At 38.1% G+C, this 19,702-nt stretch overlaps 1 protein-coding gene across 1 annotated transcript in view; it reads left to right on the forward strand.

The window, feature by feature from the left end:
• The first annotated feature begins 10,129 nt into the window (after positions 1–10,129).
• LOC127622074 (clavesin-2) overlaps positions 10,130–19,702 on the forward strand; it is a 34,412-nt gene continuing 24,839 nt past the window's right edge. Inside the window, exons 1-2 of the mRNA XM_052096002.1 lie at positions 10,130–11,194; positions 19,202–19,376. Coding sequence (XP_051951962.1) covers positions 10,806–11,194; positions 19,202–19,376 — 564 coding nt within the window. The 5' untranslated portion in view covers positions 10,130–10,805. The remainder of the gene's footprint in view (positions 11,195–19,201; positions 19,377–19,702) is intronic.

Genomic DNA, 19,702 nt, shown 5'->3' on the forward strand with positions numbered 1-19,702 from the left:
CCATGGTATTTTGTGGTAAAATCATAGTAACCACAAAATTGAACATAGTTACTATATCAACACCATATTACTGTAGTAATACCATGGTTAGTTGCATTAAAACTATGGCCTCCACAAAAAAAACATGGTTACTAAAATATTACTATAGTAAAACCATGGTTAATTGGTTAAAAACAGGGTGGGAAAAAGTGTGAACCCAGGTCATCCGCGTGAAAAAAACACATCCACACCACTGTAACACCCCACACCTCTTCAACACTATGGGTGTCGTTTGTCTTAAATTTGTGTGTTTCTACTAGACTATTAGAGTTCAAATAGCCATGCTGTGTGGGAGGTGCTATTTACGCCTAGTTCTAATAGCCATCCCTTAATTATTTATCCCTCTATTTAATGACACTGGAATTAGAAATTAAAATAGTCACTCGCCAACATTTAAATGTGATTGTTTACTTCCAGGGTATATAGTCATCATTTACTCACCCTCTTGTCATTCCAAACTCAAGCTTTAATTGTATGGAAAAGAGAAGTTTGGACGTTCTGCTGAAAATATCTCCTTTTGTGTTCGATGGAAGTAAAAGGCATAGGTTTTGAATGACAATGTAAGTTAATGATGACAGCATTTTGTTATATTTGTGTGAACTATCCCTATAAATTGTGGTATGAGAATGTGACTTGCAGTATATTTTGTTGTGCACAGTCTATGCTATAAACAACTTCTCCTTCCCTTTTCAAATGATTTGCTCTTTTGTTAGTTATAATGCAGAAGTTTGCACTCAGAATGTTTCTGCTTAGTTAACATGATTTAAAGATTGGATCCCAGATCATTTACTGTTATAACCCAAAACATACATCCGGGAAATAATTATTTTCTGTTTGAGAACTGCGGAACAGTAAATGTAGCTTCCCTGTCTGGCATGCATTGTTTCAGCAAACAATGACCTTGCACTTTTAAAAGATAATACAAATAGCAGTCCATCTGTTCTAAGTCTTACCGCTCTAGTCTGCTCAATACATGGCCCCTGTACAGCATACTCATGGCTCTAAAGGAGATGATGGCAATGTTGTGCTGTTTCTTGAGTCATACTGAGTTTTAATTACATTTAGACATTGAATTGGTGGACTTAAGATAATTGGACACTAATGTGAATACAGAATTTTACAGTAATTGTCCTAAGCCCTTTAAGATGAAGAAACTGTTGATTTTAATGGTAGAGGTGTTTAAAAAGAGGATCATGTAAAATACATTTTTAAAATACAGTTTTGAATGTATTAATTATGTAGTGACCTTGTGATGTTCTGCCCATTTAACTGGACTGAATCTTTTAAATGCACTTTTAACTTTTTTTCTCAGACATTTAAAGCCGATTTCTGGTGGAATTGTGATACAAGTACTGATCTTTTTCCAGTTCCTGACTGTAACTCAAACTAAATCTTTCAATTTCTGAAGAAAATGGTGCTTGGTCATGTTAAACTTACTGCCATGATGCTCAGCTTTTCTGGGTGGTTGTAGAAGCATTGCTTTGTGGTTGCCATGGTATTCTAAGTGGTTGCTAGCTTGTTGCTATATGGTTGATGGGGTGTTCTGAATAGTTACTTACTAATACAAGTCAAAAGAGCCCAACACAAAGTCTTTATCATATTCTGATCCCTACACATGGTTTGTTCTTCAATGCAAGTCTATGGGATTTTCTGATGTTTTATCATCCACCAGGCAAAAAGCATAAGTCTGATTGCTTGTAAAAATAAAAGCACACAACTCCTCAACAAGCCACATGAATTTGAGTATCACTGGTGTCTGTAGCACGAGTGGTACGGGGTGAGAAACAAATCCCTAATAACAATGCTTTGCATAACAAGCTACAAATGATGGGAAATGAGCCAGGCACAAACACATTTTGGGAAAAGCCTTAATGATTAAAAAAATAAATATTAGAGTGGGCAGAAGAGTGAGGGAGACTGACTTCAGTGGCGATAGGAAGCAGGGGAGCACCAGCACCACCAGAGTGGCATTTCTTGAGCCCAAATGAACGGCTGCCTTTATTAATCCATATGAAGGAAGTAGTAGGGTTTCAAATTTGATTAAATCCTTAGCTAATTGTTCTCCCAATTATTTTCGGGGTGAGATGGGCCATTATTTGCAATCAATGGCCTTCAACTTAGGGTGGAACATCATTTACAGATGATGCCAAAAGTATTGAAAGACTTTTGATGCAAAAAGAAATGGAACGCAACAATGCTTTTAGTTGACTTTGAGAGATCCTGCCCAGACAACTAAATCCAATGTGCAACAAAGAAAGGCTTAACAAAAGTGAATTATATTGATGTCTTCAACTATCAAAACGGTGAAGACAGTGAACCATTATAAAGCACCTTATCTAAAGGTGATTTGAATGCTTTACCATATTCTGTGTGAATATGTTCATTATTTTAGATAAGTAGATACGTTTAGATAACTTGGTAACAAATTGTATGGGTCTGAAACCTCACATTCATCAGCTGTTAAACGGCAAATGTTTCCGTGTAGTAAAAAGCGTTCCGTTTGGGATGATATTTCATGTAAAAAAAAAATCATGCACTTCATAACTGAGTGCATAGTGTATTCTGTAAATGTATAGAGTATAGTGTATCATTTGGGACACAGCTAGTCTGTGAATGTCACATGCAGCTCTCGTAAGACTTTAGGTAACCAGGAAGTTACCTTAGAAACAAGCAGAACCCCTTTATCAAGGGGAAGCCTACAAGGTTAGCAAAACAAAGCATTATATGATTGGCTTACAAGACTCGCATGATCCCCTTGACCACTATGCTCTCTCCTATGGTAATGCCGTGGAGGTTGATGGAGGTATAAAATATTCTCTGGTATGCTTGCCGAAATTGAAAATTCTGCATCCGCAGATGGTCAGAACTTCACGCAGCCACTCCAAGGCTCCAAGTCTGTGATATGCCACTGTTTCACAGAAACACACAAATGTAACCCAATATTATTATGCTGAGTTTAAGGATTAGATCTCTGATTATGTGTTTAAATCCTATGGATTTTAAAGGTTCATACCATCCATAATAGTAATAAAAATATAAAATAAAATACAATTTGTAATGTTTGACAGGTTTGTTATATATCCGCAGAGATGCAAGGCTTACCCCTGAGGGTATGAATTTCTGATCACAGCAGAGCCTGGAGTCACAATGTTGGTTTATTCCACATTGTCAGATCTGCACTCACCCATGTCACCTCCACAGGTGATTTAGAACTGAAGGCTATGCCACTTTTACACTGATATAAAGAGGCAGTTTGATTCATTACACTCTGACCTTTCTGAATTTTGTTACCATCTCACCCTTGCCAGAGACGACAATCCCTGCCTGTAAGTCACAAAGAATAGCACTTATGTACCCTTTAAATAAACTGTGATGGCATTATGATTGAGTATATGCCTTGTTTATTACTGCAACGTCAATTTCAGAAGGACTATTCTACACCTTCTGTTTGACCCAGTATCTCATGTTCTAATGAAAGATTAAGTACAAATATTAATTCTGAGTTTTATTATGTTTTATTGTTTATTGTCAGCAATTATACAGGAATATAGTTATACAGTTATATCGGCTGATACTGTATATTGTAAAGGCCTATTTGTTTTCCTCACATTCACTACATGTAAAAGCATTATTGTATCACAATGCTGCCATCATCTGGTAAAGTAGACCTAAAACAATCAAGCAACATTTTTTCCAGTCTATTCTTTTTTATCAAATTTATTCAATGGCTGTGGATACTCAGATTTACTATAGCATGTTCTATACTATAGCATGTAGATTGACTACCATGTATGTTGGGGGGCTGTGCACCTTTCAGAGTGGAACTGAGAATGTCTTTAATATTCCAATAGGTGGTAAAAAAGATCCGTAATTACAATTTTAATTTAAATGTAAGTTGAAATAAAATAATACAATTAATATAACTGCTGTACAGTAAGTGCTGTTTTTAACAATACATTTGATTTTTCAGTATGAATTGCCCATAAAAGTGTTAACATACACACAACATATGGGTTATTTCCAGAAACATTAAAAAGCTCAGAAATTCTTCAAATTTGAGCCAAACATCAATAACAGCAAATTCAATGTCAATATTTTTTTTATGAAGTTTTCCAAAAAAATATTGCACTCTGTTTTGTGTTCATTGTTTTGACACAATTTAACTTTATTTAGAGAAATATGTCTAATTAGTGGAGATAAAATGCATTCTACAAATGGCATTATTTGAAAAATAGGCATAAATAGTCAGAATGTATTATACATTTAGGTTTGCTTTGGAAGAATGATGATTCTGTTTATCATATTTTAATGCAATTCAGTAAATTCCTGTTCTTGTCATTCCAAATCCAATTCTAATTCAACATCCTGAGGGGCGTGGCCAACTCATTTCAAATTCCAACTCATGAATTCAAAGGGAGCCAATTCTAAAATCCAGAATTTTGCCAAACCCTTGTATCTGGCACACTTAGATTGTATTGATTCATTATGGTGATAATTGTATTTTTAGAATACCACACAAATACTAAAACCAGACTGGTTAAAAAAAAAACATATATTTCCTCCACATATGCGTGCAATAATTGTTAACATATAATGGCATTCTGGGTACAGACCAGCTTTTTAAAACCTGTTTATCACAGGTAAATGAACCCATCCCATCATACAACACTGTATGTCTGTCCAGATGTCAGCATTAGCAACTGATGACTGCCACTGCTATGAGGCAGATGACCATCTGGCGTGTAATTTATCATGGGTAATGCTTTGGGTGGGGGGGGGGGGGTGGTGTACTTGCTTGTTTTGACATCGATCTCAAACCCTCGCCGCTCAAGAACAACCATAATAACAACAACAACAGCAAACAATTGTGGTAATTCATGGCACATGTTTACTATAGCTTCGTCTGTCAGCAATGAGGGATTCACATGTGATAAATGTATGGAATTTGTCAGGCGGATGGAGAAGTTTAATGAGTTAGAGACACGCATCCAAACACTAGTGGAGGTCAGTGAGAAAGAGAAGCCAGTAGATACTATTTCGGATGCATGTAATACAGCGAGCAACACACACACTTTGGTTCCGGTTTTAGAGCCCCCGCAGCAGGGCGTTTGGGTGATGTCTCAGTGGCATACTAACTCAGCAAAGCCACACCACTCTCCCAATCCTTTTAGAGTTTCCAATCGATTCTCACCACTCAGTAATGCACCCACCGAGAATCATGTTGAAATAGCCTTAATAATTGGTGATTCTATTGTAAGGAACATGGAAATAGAGACTCCAGCCACCATTGATAAATGCATTTCCGGGGCTCAAGCATCTGACATCAGATCAAATTTACAAGTGCTGGCTAATGCTAAATGTAGATTTCCTAAAATTGCTATTCTTGTAATGATTTTTGACTTCGCCAGTTGGAGATCACTAAAGATAATGTTAAAGAGGTGTGTGAACTTGTAAAAACAATGTCAGACACTGTTAAATGCTCTTTCCCTTTCCCTGCTTGTTGTGGGGATGAGGTTTATAGTAGTTTAGTGTCACTGAACGGCTGGATGTCTGAGTGGTGGTTCTTTCACCTCAGAAATATTGCTAAGTTACAACACATGCTCTCTTTTGCTGATTAATTTTAGAAAACATTCCGTCTTAGGTCAGTTAGGATCACTACTTTATTTTAAGTATGTGAAATGTCAGAATAATAGTAGAGAGAATTATTTATTCCAGCTTTTATTTATTTCATCACATTCCCAGTGGGTCAGACATTTACATACACTTTGTTAGTATTTGGCAGCATTGCCTTTAAATGTTTAACTTTGGTAACTTTGGCTTGTCCTCCAGACAGAACTGGTGTAACTGAGTCAGGTTTGTAGGTCTCCTTGCTCACACACACTTTTTCAGTCGGATTGAGGTCAGGAAAAACTAATTCATGCTTCATGACCTCAAGACTAGATTATTGTAATGCATTACTAAGAGGATGTCCAGCAAATTCAGTAAATAAACTTCAATTGGTTCAAAATGCACCTGCCTTTCGCCTTCAGCTTGCTCACAGAGGTTCTAAATACAATTTTTATACACAACTAACAATCATATTTAATCAAATTCACAATGATCACTCTAAGAATTTATAGATATTACAGTTACATTTTTTGTTAGTGTATGATTTTCTGTATAGCTGCTTTGAAACAATGCGTGTTGTGAAAAGCACTATACAAATAAAAATGTCTTGACTTGACTTACCTGTACAGAGAAACCTTCCCAACTGATACATATGTTTATTAATAGTATTCTTGTGTGGATATAGCTCAACATACAATTAAATGTAATGATGTTACAATTTCTGTATTTCCTAAAATTCTTGTTCAATTCAATTCAAATTTCATTTTATGAATTAAAAGGGTTCTAATTCAAAAATTATGAGTTTTGCACAAGCCTACTTTTTCATTAACCCTTAAATGCATGGGGATTTTTCCAAACACTTACATATTTATAGATAATGCAATATATCAGGTCAATTCAAGAACGGGATTCATTACTTTCACACTGAAATTTCATGAGACACATCAGGCTGTCAAACACAAATTGAGCTACACATAACACATAATCCACACGTGTAATGTATGTGTAATGTACGTATGTGTAGCTTATGTGGGTTTTCTCAGGCACTTGTTGAATATAAATAGAAGCACAACTTACAATATTTCAGTAGACAACCGAATGACAAGTCATATCATCCTTTTCATGTGTTCCACTGGTATAGTTTACTTCAATGCTATTTCTTCGTCAAATAGCAATGTCAAACGTAAATCAAGTCAATAACTGAAACATCAGCACCACATTAAATACTAAATAACATGTATATTATGTATATGTATTTGAATATAAAATACTGATAATTCACCATCGTTGATAATAAATAAATAAATAAATAAATAAATATAAAACCGACACTCTGGAGACCCTATACACTTTTGGCAATTGATCCATTTATTTATTTTTTTTCAATTGTGGAAGTTTTTTTTTGTGTCACTATTTATAAGAGATTGACTGATGAATACCAAAGAACTTTGGGCACAATTCCTAAAAATGGATGAGGTACAGGGTGTGGAATGAGGTCCCGGGTCTCTAAAGACATGTAAGGGTTAAAGCTGCCAAAAATCTAAATGGTGAAATTACGCTGTCCACTCATAATGGTGCTGAAAGTACAGAGTTGGGCTTTAAGCTATTGTTTTGATGCCCTTTGGATGACCATATTCAGGAGAATTCACCCATATTAATGTCCTGCAGGAGGAAGATATTAACATACCAAAATACCATAATGATCATGCAAGTTAAAAGCTTCTAAGAGCATTTTTTTAATTAGATGCATGCCTTGCCTTTTGAGATAAACATTGCATAATACCAAAAGCATATCCCTCAATCAATCTCTTTGAAATATTACACTATGACAAAACCTAAAATGACCCCTTTTGACTTGTTTTAAAATTAGATAACCCTTAAGAAACCTCATCAACTCATTGCAAAACTGCTGCAATTTAAGTGACAGCTGCCCTTCTGCAACAAAGTTTATTTCAAACGCAAGCAGTTCCATTCATTTGATTTCCTCCACCTCCCAGAGTGCTGAATGTAATTATCATCCCTCCATCTAGTTTCCCCAGGGAGCCCTTCCCCCTCTACACTTTGTGACCATCCCTCGGCCCGACGGCCCTCTCCCCCAACCTGAACATGTGACATTATCCCCACTGTCCTGTCTGTCTGTTCCAGCCCACTATCACCTAGCTAGCTGTATGACTTTCATAATCTCTGCACAGTGTCTGATCCAGGACATTGTTAAATGGATAGTTCACCCAAAAATAAAAATTCTGTCATCATTCAATTTCATTGAATGGAAAAAAGATGAATGGGTCACCTGGGTGGAAATAATTATTTATTTGTTTAAATATAGTCTCTGCTATACTTTTGTAATTATGTACAGAGGTAAGAACCTTAAGGAGACATTCTAAATTTGCAGTCCACTCCGAATAAAAAGAGGCAGCATCACCACAGGTGGTCCTTGAGAGCTTTGATTGCACTTAGTCAAGTACCTTGCTGTACTGGTGTGTGTGCATGCATTTGTGTGACCATATATGCATACTGTATATGTGCCCTCAGTTGTGTGCTCATTTCAATTTAGCGTGTGTTTGCATTCATGTATTTTAGACCAACTTTGCAAGTCTGAATCAGTGTTTAGTCATGGATAGCTTATAGACTTTTGTTTGTGAATGTGCAATTTACTCTCCAGGGGGCATATTATAATTTTCACAGGTTTGGCTGCAGTTAGTGCAACCTGTGTACTACTGCCAGTGACTGCACTTGTTTATCCTTTTGGAGAATGCATCATAACAAATACCTTCTTAGCCAGATACATCTCATTTGAATATTAAGTCATGCCTTGTGTGGGAGGAGCCTCAGGCAATACCTCTTAGGCACAATGCCCTCTTTCCATAATAATAACAATTGACCTTTCAAGAATTCACAATTGTGATTATAAATATTTGGAAGAAAAATGGGTTAGTGGAAACATTTGGAAACACTATCAAATCACATCATTATCAAATGAAGGCATACAAATAAAATATATTGTTAGATTTTCAAATAGAAATAGGCACATTTTGAAAGAAATCAGGGGAAATGGTAGCCTTATGATGAGACCATATTACCCATCTCCCAAACTGTTAATGTTAATGTGGTTCAATACGATATTGACATATTTAATAATTTATTGAAATTCATTGTGTTGAAATTAACTGTAATAATGTTTTAAACATATTGTTTGTAACCTGTCTTACAGTATATCTTATACTGCATATACAGTTGAAGTTGCCATTTCAGAGATGCTCTGACCCAGTCGTCTGGCCATAACAATTTTTTTCTTGTCAAAGTCGCTCAGGTCTTTAGTCCTGCCCATTTCTCCTGCATTCAACACTTTGACTATTAGAACTAATTGTTTGCTTACCATCTAATTTACCCTGACCTTGACATGTGGCCTTGTTAGGAGATGATCAATGTTATTCACTTAACCTGTGAGTGGTCATAATATTTTGGCTCATCAGTGTATATAAAGTACTATGCAAAAGTTTTAGGCACTTGTGAAACATTTTGCATAGTGAGGATGTCTTCAAAAATAATGCCATAAATTGTTTTAATTTATCGATAAATGTCAAATAAAGTTAACATAATAAATGCTAAATCAATATTTGTTGTGACCACATTTGCCTTCAAAACAGCACCTAGCATCCTAGGTACACCGGGACACAGTTTTTATTGGTTGTAAGGCTGATAAAATGTTCCAAGCTTCTTGGAGAATTCACCACAATTCTTCTATTCAACAGATTCTGTCTCTTCCTGTAATCCTAGATGTAATACCATCTGTTGCAGGGCTCGCTGTTTCTTCTATTCAATTCTATTGTATTTGCAAAAGGAAGGTTTGGAAGTCTCAAATTTACATTTCCTATTGAAACACTAAAGTTGAAGATATACTGTAAATAACCATATTAAGACAAATGTTTTTGTAAAGCATCATCTTTGCATAAAACTTTTGCACAATATGTATATATCTGAAATTCATTTATACTGACAAATGTCTAGGTTTTGTAGGGTAATTTGGTTTGAGGTAGCCAATATGCTAAAATAATAATAATACCATATATTGTTATAATTATAATAACAATAATAAATAACAATAATAATATAAGAGTATTATTATTATTTATGTGACAATTTAATTATTTTATGTTATTATTATAATTATTTTGTTTTTAATTATTATTTTACCACAATAAGATTTATAATTATTATTATTTTATATAATAATAATGATAATAATTTTTATTACAATTCTGTTTTCCAATAAAAATATGTACAATCATTGTTTGATGGATGAAATAAATTGCCAAATGCCAAATACAAAACAAAACAAAGCAAAATAAATAACGAAAAACACCCCCCAAACCCCACCCCACCCCACCCCACCTTTTTTTTTTTTTTTTTTTTTTGCTGGTTCTCTGGAGGATACAGAGCTAACGCTCTGCCCTCCTCCGCCATGTGATGACGGACAGACTGTATCACCTAAGCGATGGCTTGAAGTCACTCTCATCAGCAACAAAGCAAAGCCACAGCAGCGGCACTGACGTAAACCATCCACCACATCACCGGAACCATAAGGACCTGGAGACCGTATCGTCTCCTCTTGAAGGACATACCGGATGGAAATTTAGCGTTGGAGAAAGACTGGAATCGTGCGTCCTGATGATGCTCGTACTCCAATTTATGCCAACATTTGCAATGCGTGTTAAATGGAGACTTATGACAAGAGATGCTGCAGGGTGCCGCATGATGATGATAGGATAGAGTAGAGCTTCTGGTGGTCGTATTTTTGAGGTTTTCGGGGTGGAATGGAATAACGGAATGGATTTTGTGGTCGATTTAATGAACAAGCGTCACCAGATTGATCATATATACACACGCGCACGATGTCAGCCTGCTTAAGCCATACATACAATTGATGGGTGAATGTATGTGAATTATGTTACAGTAATAACTCACAATACAGGTAAAACTCACAAGGACTTAACTAACAGTGTCATAGCTTATACTCAGGACCATCTCCAAAGTCAGGTTTTTATTTGAAATCACTGCAGTGAGAGGGCTCTTTATGGTTGGCATTTTTCATGATCAATTATAATATACATAGTACATAGTACAGTTAATTATATATAGCCTTGATCCAGTGAAGGACAATGACTCATTTACAAGCAGGCCTCTCTCCAGAAACCCTGGAGAAAGCCAAGGTGGAGCTAAAGGAGAACCCCGACACTTTGCATCAGGACATCCAGGAGGTGAGGGACATGATCATCACCCGTCCAGACATTGGCTTTCTCAGGACAGACGACGCATTCATCCTGCGCTTTCTCAGAGCACGGAAATTTAACCATTTCGAGGCCTTCCGCCTCCTGGCCCAGTACTTTGAGTATCGCCAACAGAACCTGGATATGTTCAAGAACTTGAAAGCCACCGATCCGGGCATTAAACAGGCTCTGAAGGATGGATTTCCCGGGGTTCTGTCGAATTTGGATAGGTACGGGAGGAAGATACTGGTTCTATTCGCAGCGAACTGGGATCAGAGCAGGTGAGGTGCTATTGGATTTTGGCTAATTGTGCGCAATGACGCGCAGTCTCAGTGCTGTCTGTTTTAGCACCACTCATCATTCACTGTTCTCTAGAGCATGACGTGTACCCATTATGGACGTGCTAAATTAAAGTGAAATGTTGGTCTTTACTACAGTGAACGTTACACATATTTTACGTTAATTTGTTTAATTTATAGCCTGCTTTATTTATGGTGTAGTTTAGTGGTTAAAGATCTAAGTTGGTAACCAAAAACTATTCCCATTGTGTTCTTGAGTAAAGCACTTCATCACTAGTTAGTCTAATCGATGGAAAATTTACATGTAATAAAAGTAGGCTACTGTAAATAGATTTGGATAAAAGTGTCTGTTAAACAACAAATTAGAATTAGGAGTAATAATAATGATAAGCTGCTTTATAGTCATATATAGCTTGCATTATATTGCTAAGTGTATTACTGTGTGCTGTATTGGCCAAAGAAGAAAATATTATATATCGAATGTCAAAATATGATTTATGAGCCTAACAGGTGTTTCATACCTTTGATCTGCAATTCCTCCCTCCCGCTGTTGTACAGGATATGTTTACATCATATGTTTGGTCAGCTGGTATGATATTCCCATGCTCTGATGTGTATGTTACCTATAGTGTAAATTGACTGACTATATTTAATTTAGAGAACACAAGCAAAGGTAAAAGACAAAAAGATTTTCTTTTTGTCCATCAAGTGCTCCATGTAATGTTGTGATCCATGAAGGCAGAGATATGTTGCTAATTAAGTATTACCCTCTTTAATACAGGACAAAAATTAAATATAATTTTTTTTATAGAAGAGAAAGGTTTTTGAAAATCACTTGCATAATTAATAGTAAAAATTCAAAATGTTTTATGGAATACTCAGTTATCATAAACTCCCATGTAAATTCAGGTGTGAACATTACAAAGAAACGGGATGCTAGCATACTGGAAAACAATACAATTATTCTGTTACGCACACATTAGGCATTCTAACACTAATTCTTACCCTAAAACTATACATTCATGTTACTGTTAAGTCAGAGGGGTGTCACACAAATGCAAAGGCTGAGTTTACTTTGACACCCATATTTTTGGTATTGACTTACTCATTCCTGGATCAAACCCCACAGTCAGAAACTTGTAAAACAGAAAATCTGAACTGTTGTGATGACAACTGATCTTAACTACAGGATCTTAGCTTTACTCATTTTTATTTCAAGAAAATAACTAAACTTCTACCAATAACTGATTAAGTAATATGTTTACAGGACTGCATTTACTCACAAAAGTTCTTCTATTGCCACAAATAGATTTTTGTTGGTTGTAGATTTATTCTCAATTGTAAATAGTTGTTTATTTAAATGTTGTGGTTGTTTCTAGTTTACAAAGCTGTCAGTTTTTACACACACACATTTTGTAATTATCATTATAATATCAAATTGACAGTGATTAGTCGTTCTATGCAGGCACATTACCTTTGACGTCCATTGACTGAACCACAATAAACGTTTCACCAAACCTGGAATAAAATAATTTGCCATAGTACCAGATTTATTTATTTATTAGCCAACAAACATTCGATCAGCTCCTTCTTAGTCTATCTATCTGAACATAAGTATAAGTATAATGTTTAAGCATTTAAATATATTACTGTATTAAAATACAGTGAGTAAAACAATGAAGAATGTTTTAAAACAGTTAAATAACATTTTGCTTTGAAGAAAAAAAGAGGGGAAAATGTCATGGTTACTTTTGTAACCTCCGTTCCCCGAGGGAAGGAACGAGACGATGTGTCGAATGAAGTGACACAAGGGGTCTTCCTGGGATGCCAAATGTACCTCTGAACCTAAGAAAAGGCCAATGTCAAGTTGGCAGACAGCCCCAGACATACAGGTGTAAAGGGAAGCGGGGCAGTCAAGATTTTGGACTGAGGAGCCGAAAATAAGGTACGGCCGTTTACAGTGGTAGGTCTAGTGCTGTGGCAGGAGGGACACAACGTCTCGTTCCTTCCCTCGGGGAACGGAGGTTACAACAGTAACCATGACGTTCCCCTTCTGTCACTCACTCGATGTTGTGTCGAATGAAGTGAAACAAGGGGTCCCATATAAAAACGCCACGCACTGACCATGTTACGTGAACTGCCGAGACAGGTGCAAGCAGGCAACTGCGTGCTAGAAGCAACTGTTTCGGCTGCACATAGCCCTCCCCAACGCCCCCAAAGAGGTGTCACATACAGACCTTAGGTTCCCTGCACCCCTGAAGGGGAGGGACAGGTGCTACATGACTAGCATGGGAGCAAGCCCGGCAGCCGTGCCTTTTCGCTCACTACGTCTCTCACATAGGAAGTGAAGCGGTCAATCTTAACACTATGAAATGCATCGGGGAAGGTCCTATTTCCTGGTCCTATTCTTTCAGGGGGAAAAGACCCTGTGGAGGCCACATCCTGCCCAGTCTAGGGGGAGGTAATTTGTGGCAAATACACCACGAGGGTTGTGAAGCTGTATGTGGGAAATGGAGAATATGCCGGACCGAACTCCAGGCAGGTGTCGCTGACAGAGAACACATGCAGGTCCCCAACACTCTTGATGGAGGCTAACGCGATCAGGAGGGCCGTCTTCAGGGAGAGGGCCTTGAGCTCAACTGAATCAAGTGGCTCGAAGGGGGGTCTCTGAAGGCCCAAGAGGACCACAGAGAGATCCCAGGAGGGGAACAGGCTAGGCCGGGGAGGGTTCGGTCTCCGGGCGCCTTTCAGGAACATGATAATCAAGTCGTGCTTACCTAGGGACTTGCCATCTACTGCGTCGTGGTGGGCTGCGATATCAGCTACATACACCTTGAAGGTGGAGGGGGACAGCCTCCAGCCTCTCCTGCAGGAATGAAAGCACTGACCGAACTGCGCACCTCTTCGAAGAAGAGAACCAATTTGCGAACAAGCGCCACTTTAGGGCTTAAAGTTGCCTGGTGGAGGGAGCTCTGGCTTGGTTGATCGTGTCTACGTCTGCAGGTGGTAGATCCACCAGATCTTCCGCATCCTGTCCAGGGGCCAGATGTAGAGGTTCCAGAGGTCTGGGTGCGGGTGCCTGAGGGTGCCCCGTCCCTGAGAAAGAAGGTCCTTCCTCAGGGGAGGTGCTGTCGCGAGGAGCGTAAGATCCGAGAAGTGGCCACCAGGATGACCTGTTCCTCGTCCTCCCGATCTTGCACAGCACCGGTGCAAAAAGTCTCACTGGGGGAAATGCGTACTTGCGCAGCCCCCTGTGCCAGCTGTGTGCCAGCGCATCTGTCCCAAGAGGAGCTCCTATCAGGGAGTACCAGAGCGGGCAGTGGGAGTTGTCTTGGGAGGCAAAGAGATCTACCTGTGCCTTGCCGAATTAGTCCCATATCAGCTGGACCATCTGGGGGCGTCCACTGTCGTGTTGCGGTTGCCAGGGATGTGAGTGGCGCGCAGCGACCTGAGTCGTGGCTGACTCCAAAGGAGGAGATGGTGGGCGAGTTGTGACATATGATGAGAGCACACGCTGCCTTGATGATTTATGTGTGCTACAGCCAACAACTCTAGGCAGTTGATGTGCAAATGCACATTTGATGTGCAAATGCTCCTGGGGTCCAGCTGCAGCGTGCCCGTTGCACATGGTGACCCAACCCTGTCAAGGGGTGTCTGTGGTCACCACTACATGTCTGGACACCTGCTGCAAGGGGACTCCGGTCAGCAGAAAGCAGAGGTCTGTCCAAGAGTTGAAAATCTGAAGGGGTGATTGTCACACGACATGTGCCGTGGCGCCATGCCCATCTCGGGAAAAGAGATGCTCTGATCCGGGATGAGCTTGCTCTTTTCCCAGTTGACCTGAAGCCCTAGATGGCTGAGGTGCCTGAGCACCTGGTCCCTGTGAGCACACAGAAACTCTCAAGAGTGAGCCAGGATATGTAGTTGAGTATGTGGTTGCCCACTTCCCTTAGCGAGGCAAGAGCTGCCTCTGCGATCTTCATGAAGAAGCGAGGGGACAGGGACAGACCGAAGGGGAGGACCTTGTACTGATACACCTGGCCGTCGAACGCGAACCGTAAGAAGGGTCGTTGTCGAGGCAGAATGGAGACGTGGAAGTATGCGTCCTTCAGGTTTACCCGCGCAAACCAATCTAGCTGTCAAAAGCAGGTAAGAATCTGTTTCTGCATGAGCAATTTGAACGGGAGTCTGTGTAAGTCCCGGTTGAGAACTCGCAGGTCCAAAATTGGTTGCAACCCACCATTGTTTTTTGGGTACGATGAAGTAAGGGCTGTAATAACCCTTCTCCATCTCTGCTGGAGGGACGGACTCTATTGCATCCTTGAGGAGCAGGGTCATGATCTCTGCTCGTAAGGCGCTGGCTTTCTCGCCGTGCACGGAATTGGTGTGAACAACGCTGAAACGAGGCAGGAGCAGGGTGAACTGAATCAAGTAGCCGAGTCAGATGGTCCTGGCCAGCCAGCGCGATGGATTGGGAAGTGAAAGCCACGCATCCAAACTCCGTGCGAGGGGCACTAACGGGACGATCGCTTTTGACATAGCAGGCGGGGCTTCGCGGCAGGGGGGAGCAAAGACTCAAAGCACTTACCTTGCTCCGCGCACCCGGCAGGGGGTGGGTTAGAGACTGAGGAAGAGGTCCTAGAGAGGCGTCTTCGGAACTCGTCAGCGCTGGCCTGCTGGGGCTGAGAAGTTGTGGGGTCGGAGGCGAGGGAACTGCGTCCGGGGAGCAGTAAAAATGAACAAACTTAAAGATACAAGTGTTAAAGACAACTAAATTTAAATTAAAGACATTATTGTGTTTTAGTGTCATAACCCTGTTTGTTAAACTAATGCTAAACGTTTTCTAGGTTATTCATCATCTTTAAAAGGGACAATCTGAATGAGTTTGCTTCACAGCCAATATCCATTGTTTTAGAAACATATTTTTCTCTTTGTTAAAAGTAAAAACGTAAGACTTTTATGTGAGAGCTATTGCTAAATCTAAATTAAATGAATTATTGTGTTTTATTAACATAAACCTGTTTGTTAAACTAATGCTAAACTTTTTCTATGTTAAACCATTTATTCATCCTCTTAAAATTAATATGTAAGTTGGTTTGTGGCACATCTTGAATGTATTGTTTAGAAAGACACTTTGATATCTTTGTTAAAAGTAAAGAATATAAAACACTTTTGTGTTAAAGCTACAGCTAAAATGAAATAAAATGCAATATTGCGTTTTAGTATCAACCCTGTTTGTTAAGCTAATCTTAAACTTTGCCTTTGTTTACCCATTTTTGTGTTTGAGTCGAGAGAAAAAAAGTTTTATACCTTGCATTATTTTGTCATTATTTTTCCACTAAGCATTGTACATCAGATGGTACAAACGGGAGGGGTGATGTCGGCTACAGCGTGTGAATATCATAACAGCTGACCAAACATATGATGTAAACATATCCTGTACAACAGCAGGAGGGAGGAAGATGAGATCAAATGTATGAAACACTTGTTAGGGTCATAATTTATATTTTGACATTTGACATATAATATTTTCTTCTGGCCAACATAAACACTATTGTGTGTGACCTTAAATGTGACCTAAAGTTTCAAATGCAATCATTATGATTCACCCTTTGAATATCTATATGAGCCTGAGGTTATACCCCAAATTCAAGAAGTGTTGAACCTCAGTAAAATATTCTATATTGCCCCAAATAGTATTTGGACAGTTCAAGTCACACTTAAAAATATATGAATGTTTTGCATTAAATAATTACATAAAACAAGTATACATTTCAAGCAGAACATTTCACTGGGTTTTAAATGATAAAACAATAGAAATACTGTACAGTCAAAAAGTATTTGGACTCTCTGTTTGTTTGTCAGTCCATACTTACTGTAACCTAACTGTAAGACCCTGTAAGCGTGTGCATTTTCCACTTCCCTTTTTGATTTGTAACTAGTAGCACCTAATAAACATGCAAAATAAATTGTAGTTTTTACATTTCAAGAGAAAATAGATTTCCACAAATTTTATGGGAACATATGTGGACAGTGGGACTAAGTTGTGTAATTTTAAATAATACCAAGCTATAAAAAGTCATAGTTTTTTTTTGTCAAATTGTTTATTGTGTTTCCAGGAATGTTGGTTATTCATGTTTTTGAGATGTTATAGACATTACATAAGAAATTAGCACAAATGATTCTGATTCTGAAGTAATGACAGCATCATCAAATCAATGGCAACCATGTTAAAATCAAATGATACATTATAAACTCTGAATGTAGGTACTGGTTACTATTGTCCCATGTCTGCCAAACATGTTGAGTGGTCCAAACATCATCTGCAGCCTGAAACTGAACTTTAAATAGGAAGTTTGTATTGAATGCACTTGGCTTCATAGAGAGCAATAGGTGGCTAGCTTGATCCCTTTCTCTCTATTTAGTGAATGAATTAACCTACAGTGTGTTGTCTGTCTTCAATGGTCTCAGAACAGTTCAAAATGTACCTTATTTTCATCCTAACTCCAGATAAAGCCTAATTTTCAGCTTTTGGATGAACCCATTGATGCTCAGTGTGATATGTACCGTAAATATAGTATTTCTAAGAAAGAAAAAAGTGCTATAGTACATATTAAATATACAAATTATTATCAAATAATAAAAAAAGGCAGATCAGATGAAACTAGATGATCTTCTGACTCAAACAGGTTTCAATGTAAAAACTTAATTAGGTTTATTACTAGATGTAGTTTTGTTTGCCATTTCTCCCATAGACAAACTCCGCAGTGGTCGGCACAATGTTGTTTTGTCACATGACTCCATGCGTCAGAAGTTTAACCCTTTACTGACAACCCACATTCTTCTGAATTGAGATCAGTCAGTTTAATAAATGTAAATTATTCGTTGTCTATAGCAAAGCCTAAGAACAACAATGTCCACGTATGTATACGCAGGGTCATACAATGTTAATGTGATGAACTACATATGTAGTTACTCTGCTAGGACACCTGTGTGAACTTTAGGAAAACTGACTTCATACATCCTCTAAAATATGACTTTGACCAAGTAATTGCAAAAGTGATTGCTCAGAAAAGTAAGTTCTAAGAAAAGATCTAGCATTATTTGTTTGCAGATAACACTTGATTTTATATTTTAAATCCAATGCAATGGCATTCATAATGTTGTGTGTCTTAAGTGTTCAAATAACTTTAATTAAGGCCCACTGTACCAAATGTATGCATTACGCTCACTCTTTAAAAATCATATCATGTTAGTGTGTTAGTGTGAATTACATTTATATAATGTTTTGTGAGAAGCATGGTTATTCAACAGTCTGCCTCTAATGTTAGATTTCAGTCTACGCTCTTTAATCCTGCGAGTACACAATGCTTATATCAAACGTCCTCTGAATCCACTTTAGTCATACCATTGCCTCGGATGGCAGGGCTCTTGGCATCCTCTCATTGGAATAATATGTAAAAAGCACAAGGGTCAAGTCAAGTGCCTTATTTGCTTGATTTATACAAGCATTAAAGAAAAACTTGAGCTTTCTATTCAAACTTTAACAAATAACACATTTATTTCCCCCTAAAACACAAGTCTTTCTTTAATTGGTGGTGTAGAATGACATGTGTAGAGGTGATCAACATTAAGCAGCCTACTAGGTAACTGTTGTATGAGAAGACACTTTTTTACCTGCTTGATTTAAAGGGATAGTTTACCCAATGTAAAAATTCTGTCATCATTTATTTGCCTTCATGCTGTCACAGACCTGAATGCTAGCCTCAGTCACAATTTACTTTCATTGTAAAAAAAAAAGAAAAAAAAAATGCAATGAAAGTTAGTGGTGACATTCTGACTAACTTCTTTTGTGTTCCATGGAAGAAAGTCAAACAGGGTTGGAACAACAAGAGGGTGAGTAAATGATGACAGAATTCAGATTTTTGAATAAACTATCCCTTCAGCGGTTGTTTGGAAACCTCCCTAAATGCTTGTGCTTATCTGCAGGTACACTTTTGTGGATATTCTGCGAGCTATCTTACTTTCTCTGGAGACAATGATAGAAGACCCTGAGCTACAAGTTAACGGATTTGTCTTGATCATTGACTGGAGTAACTTCACTTTCAAGCAAGCTTCCAAGCTAACTCCAAGCATGCTGAGATTGGCTATTGAGGGCCTACAGGTAACACAACTAACTGTTTCTAATCTATTCATTCTGTTTTTATAGAATAATTAAGTATTTTATAATGTATTCTTTAAATCTGCACCTTCATTCATCTTCAAACTATTCTCAACTTATCACTTATGGACAGGCTTCAGTTGATATTACTGGAAGCTATGTGTTCAGTTGTATTACTAACATTTGGATATGAAACAAAGGAACACAGAATATACAATGTTTATGAAGACTGTATCTGGGTTTCAACAATGATCAAAACTGCATTTGTGCCATTGATAAGGTACAGAAATTCCTCTCACATCTAACATTTGCTAGTCTCTTTGTGAGTT

Source organism: Xyrauchen texanus, chromosome 28 (genome assembly GCF_025860055.1).
Source record: "Xyrauchen texanus isolate HMW12.3.18 chromosome 28, RBS_HiC_50CHRs, whole genome shotgun sequence".
NCBI lineage: Eukaryota > Metazoa > Chordata > Actinopteri > Cypriniformes > Catostomidae > Xyrauchen > Xyrauchen texanus.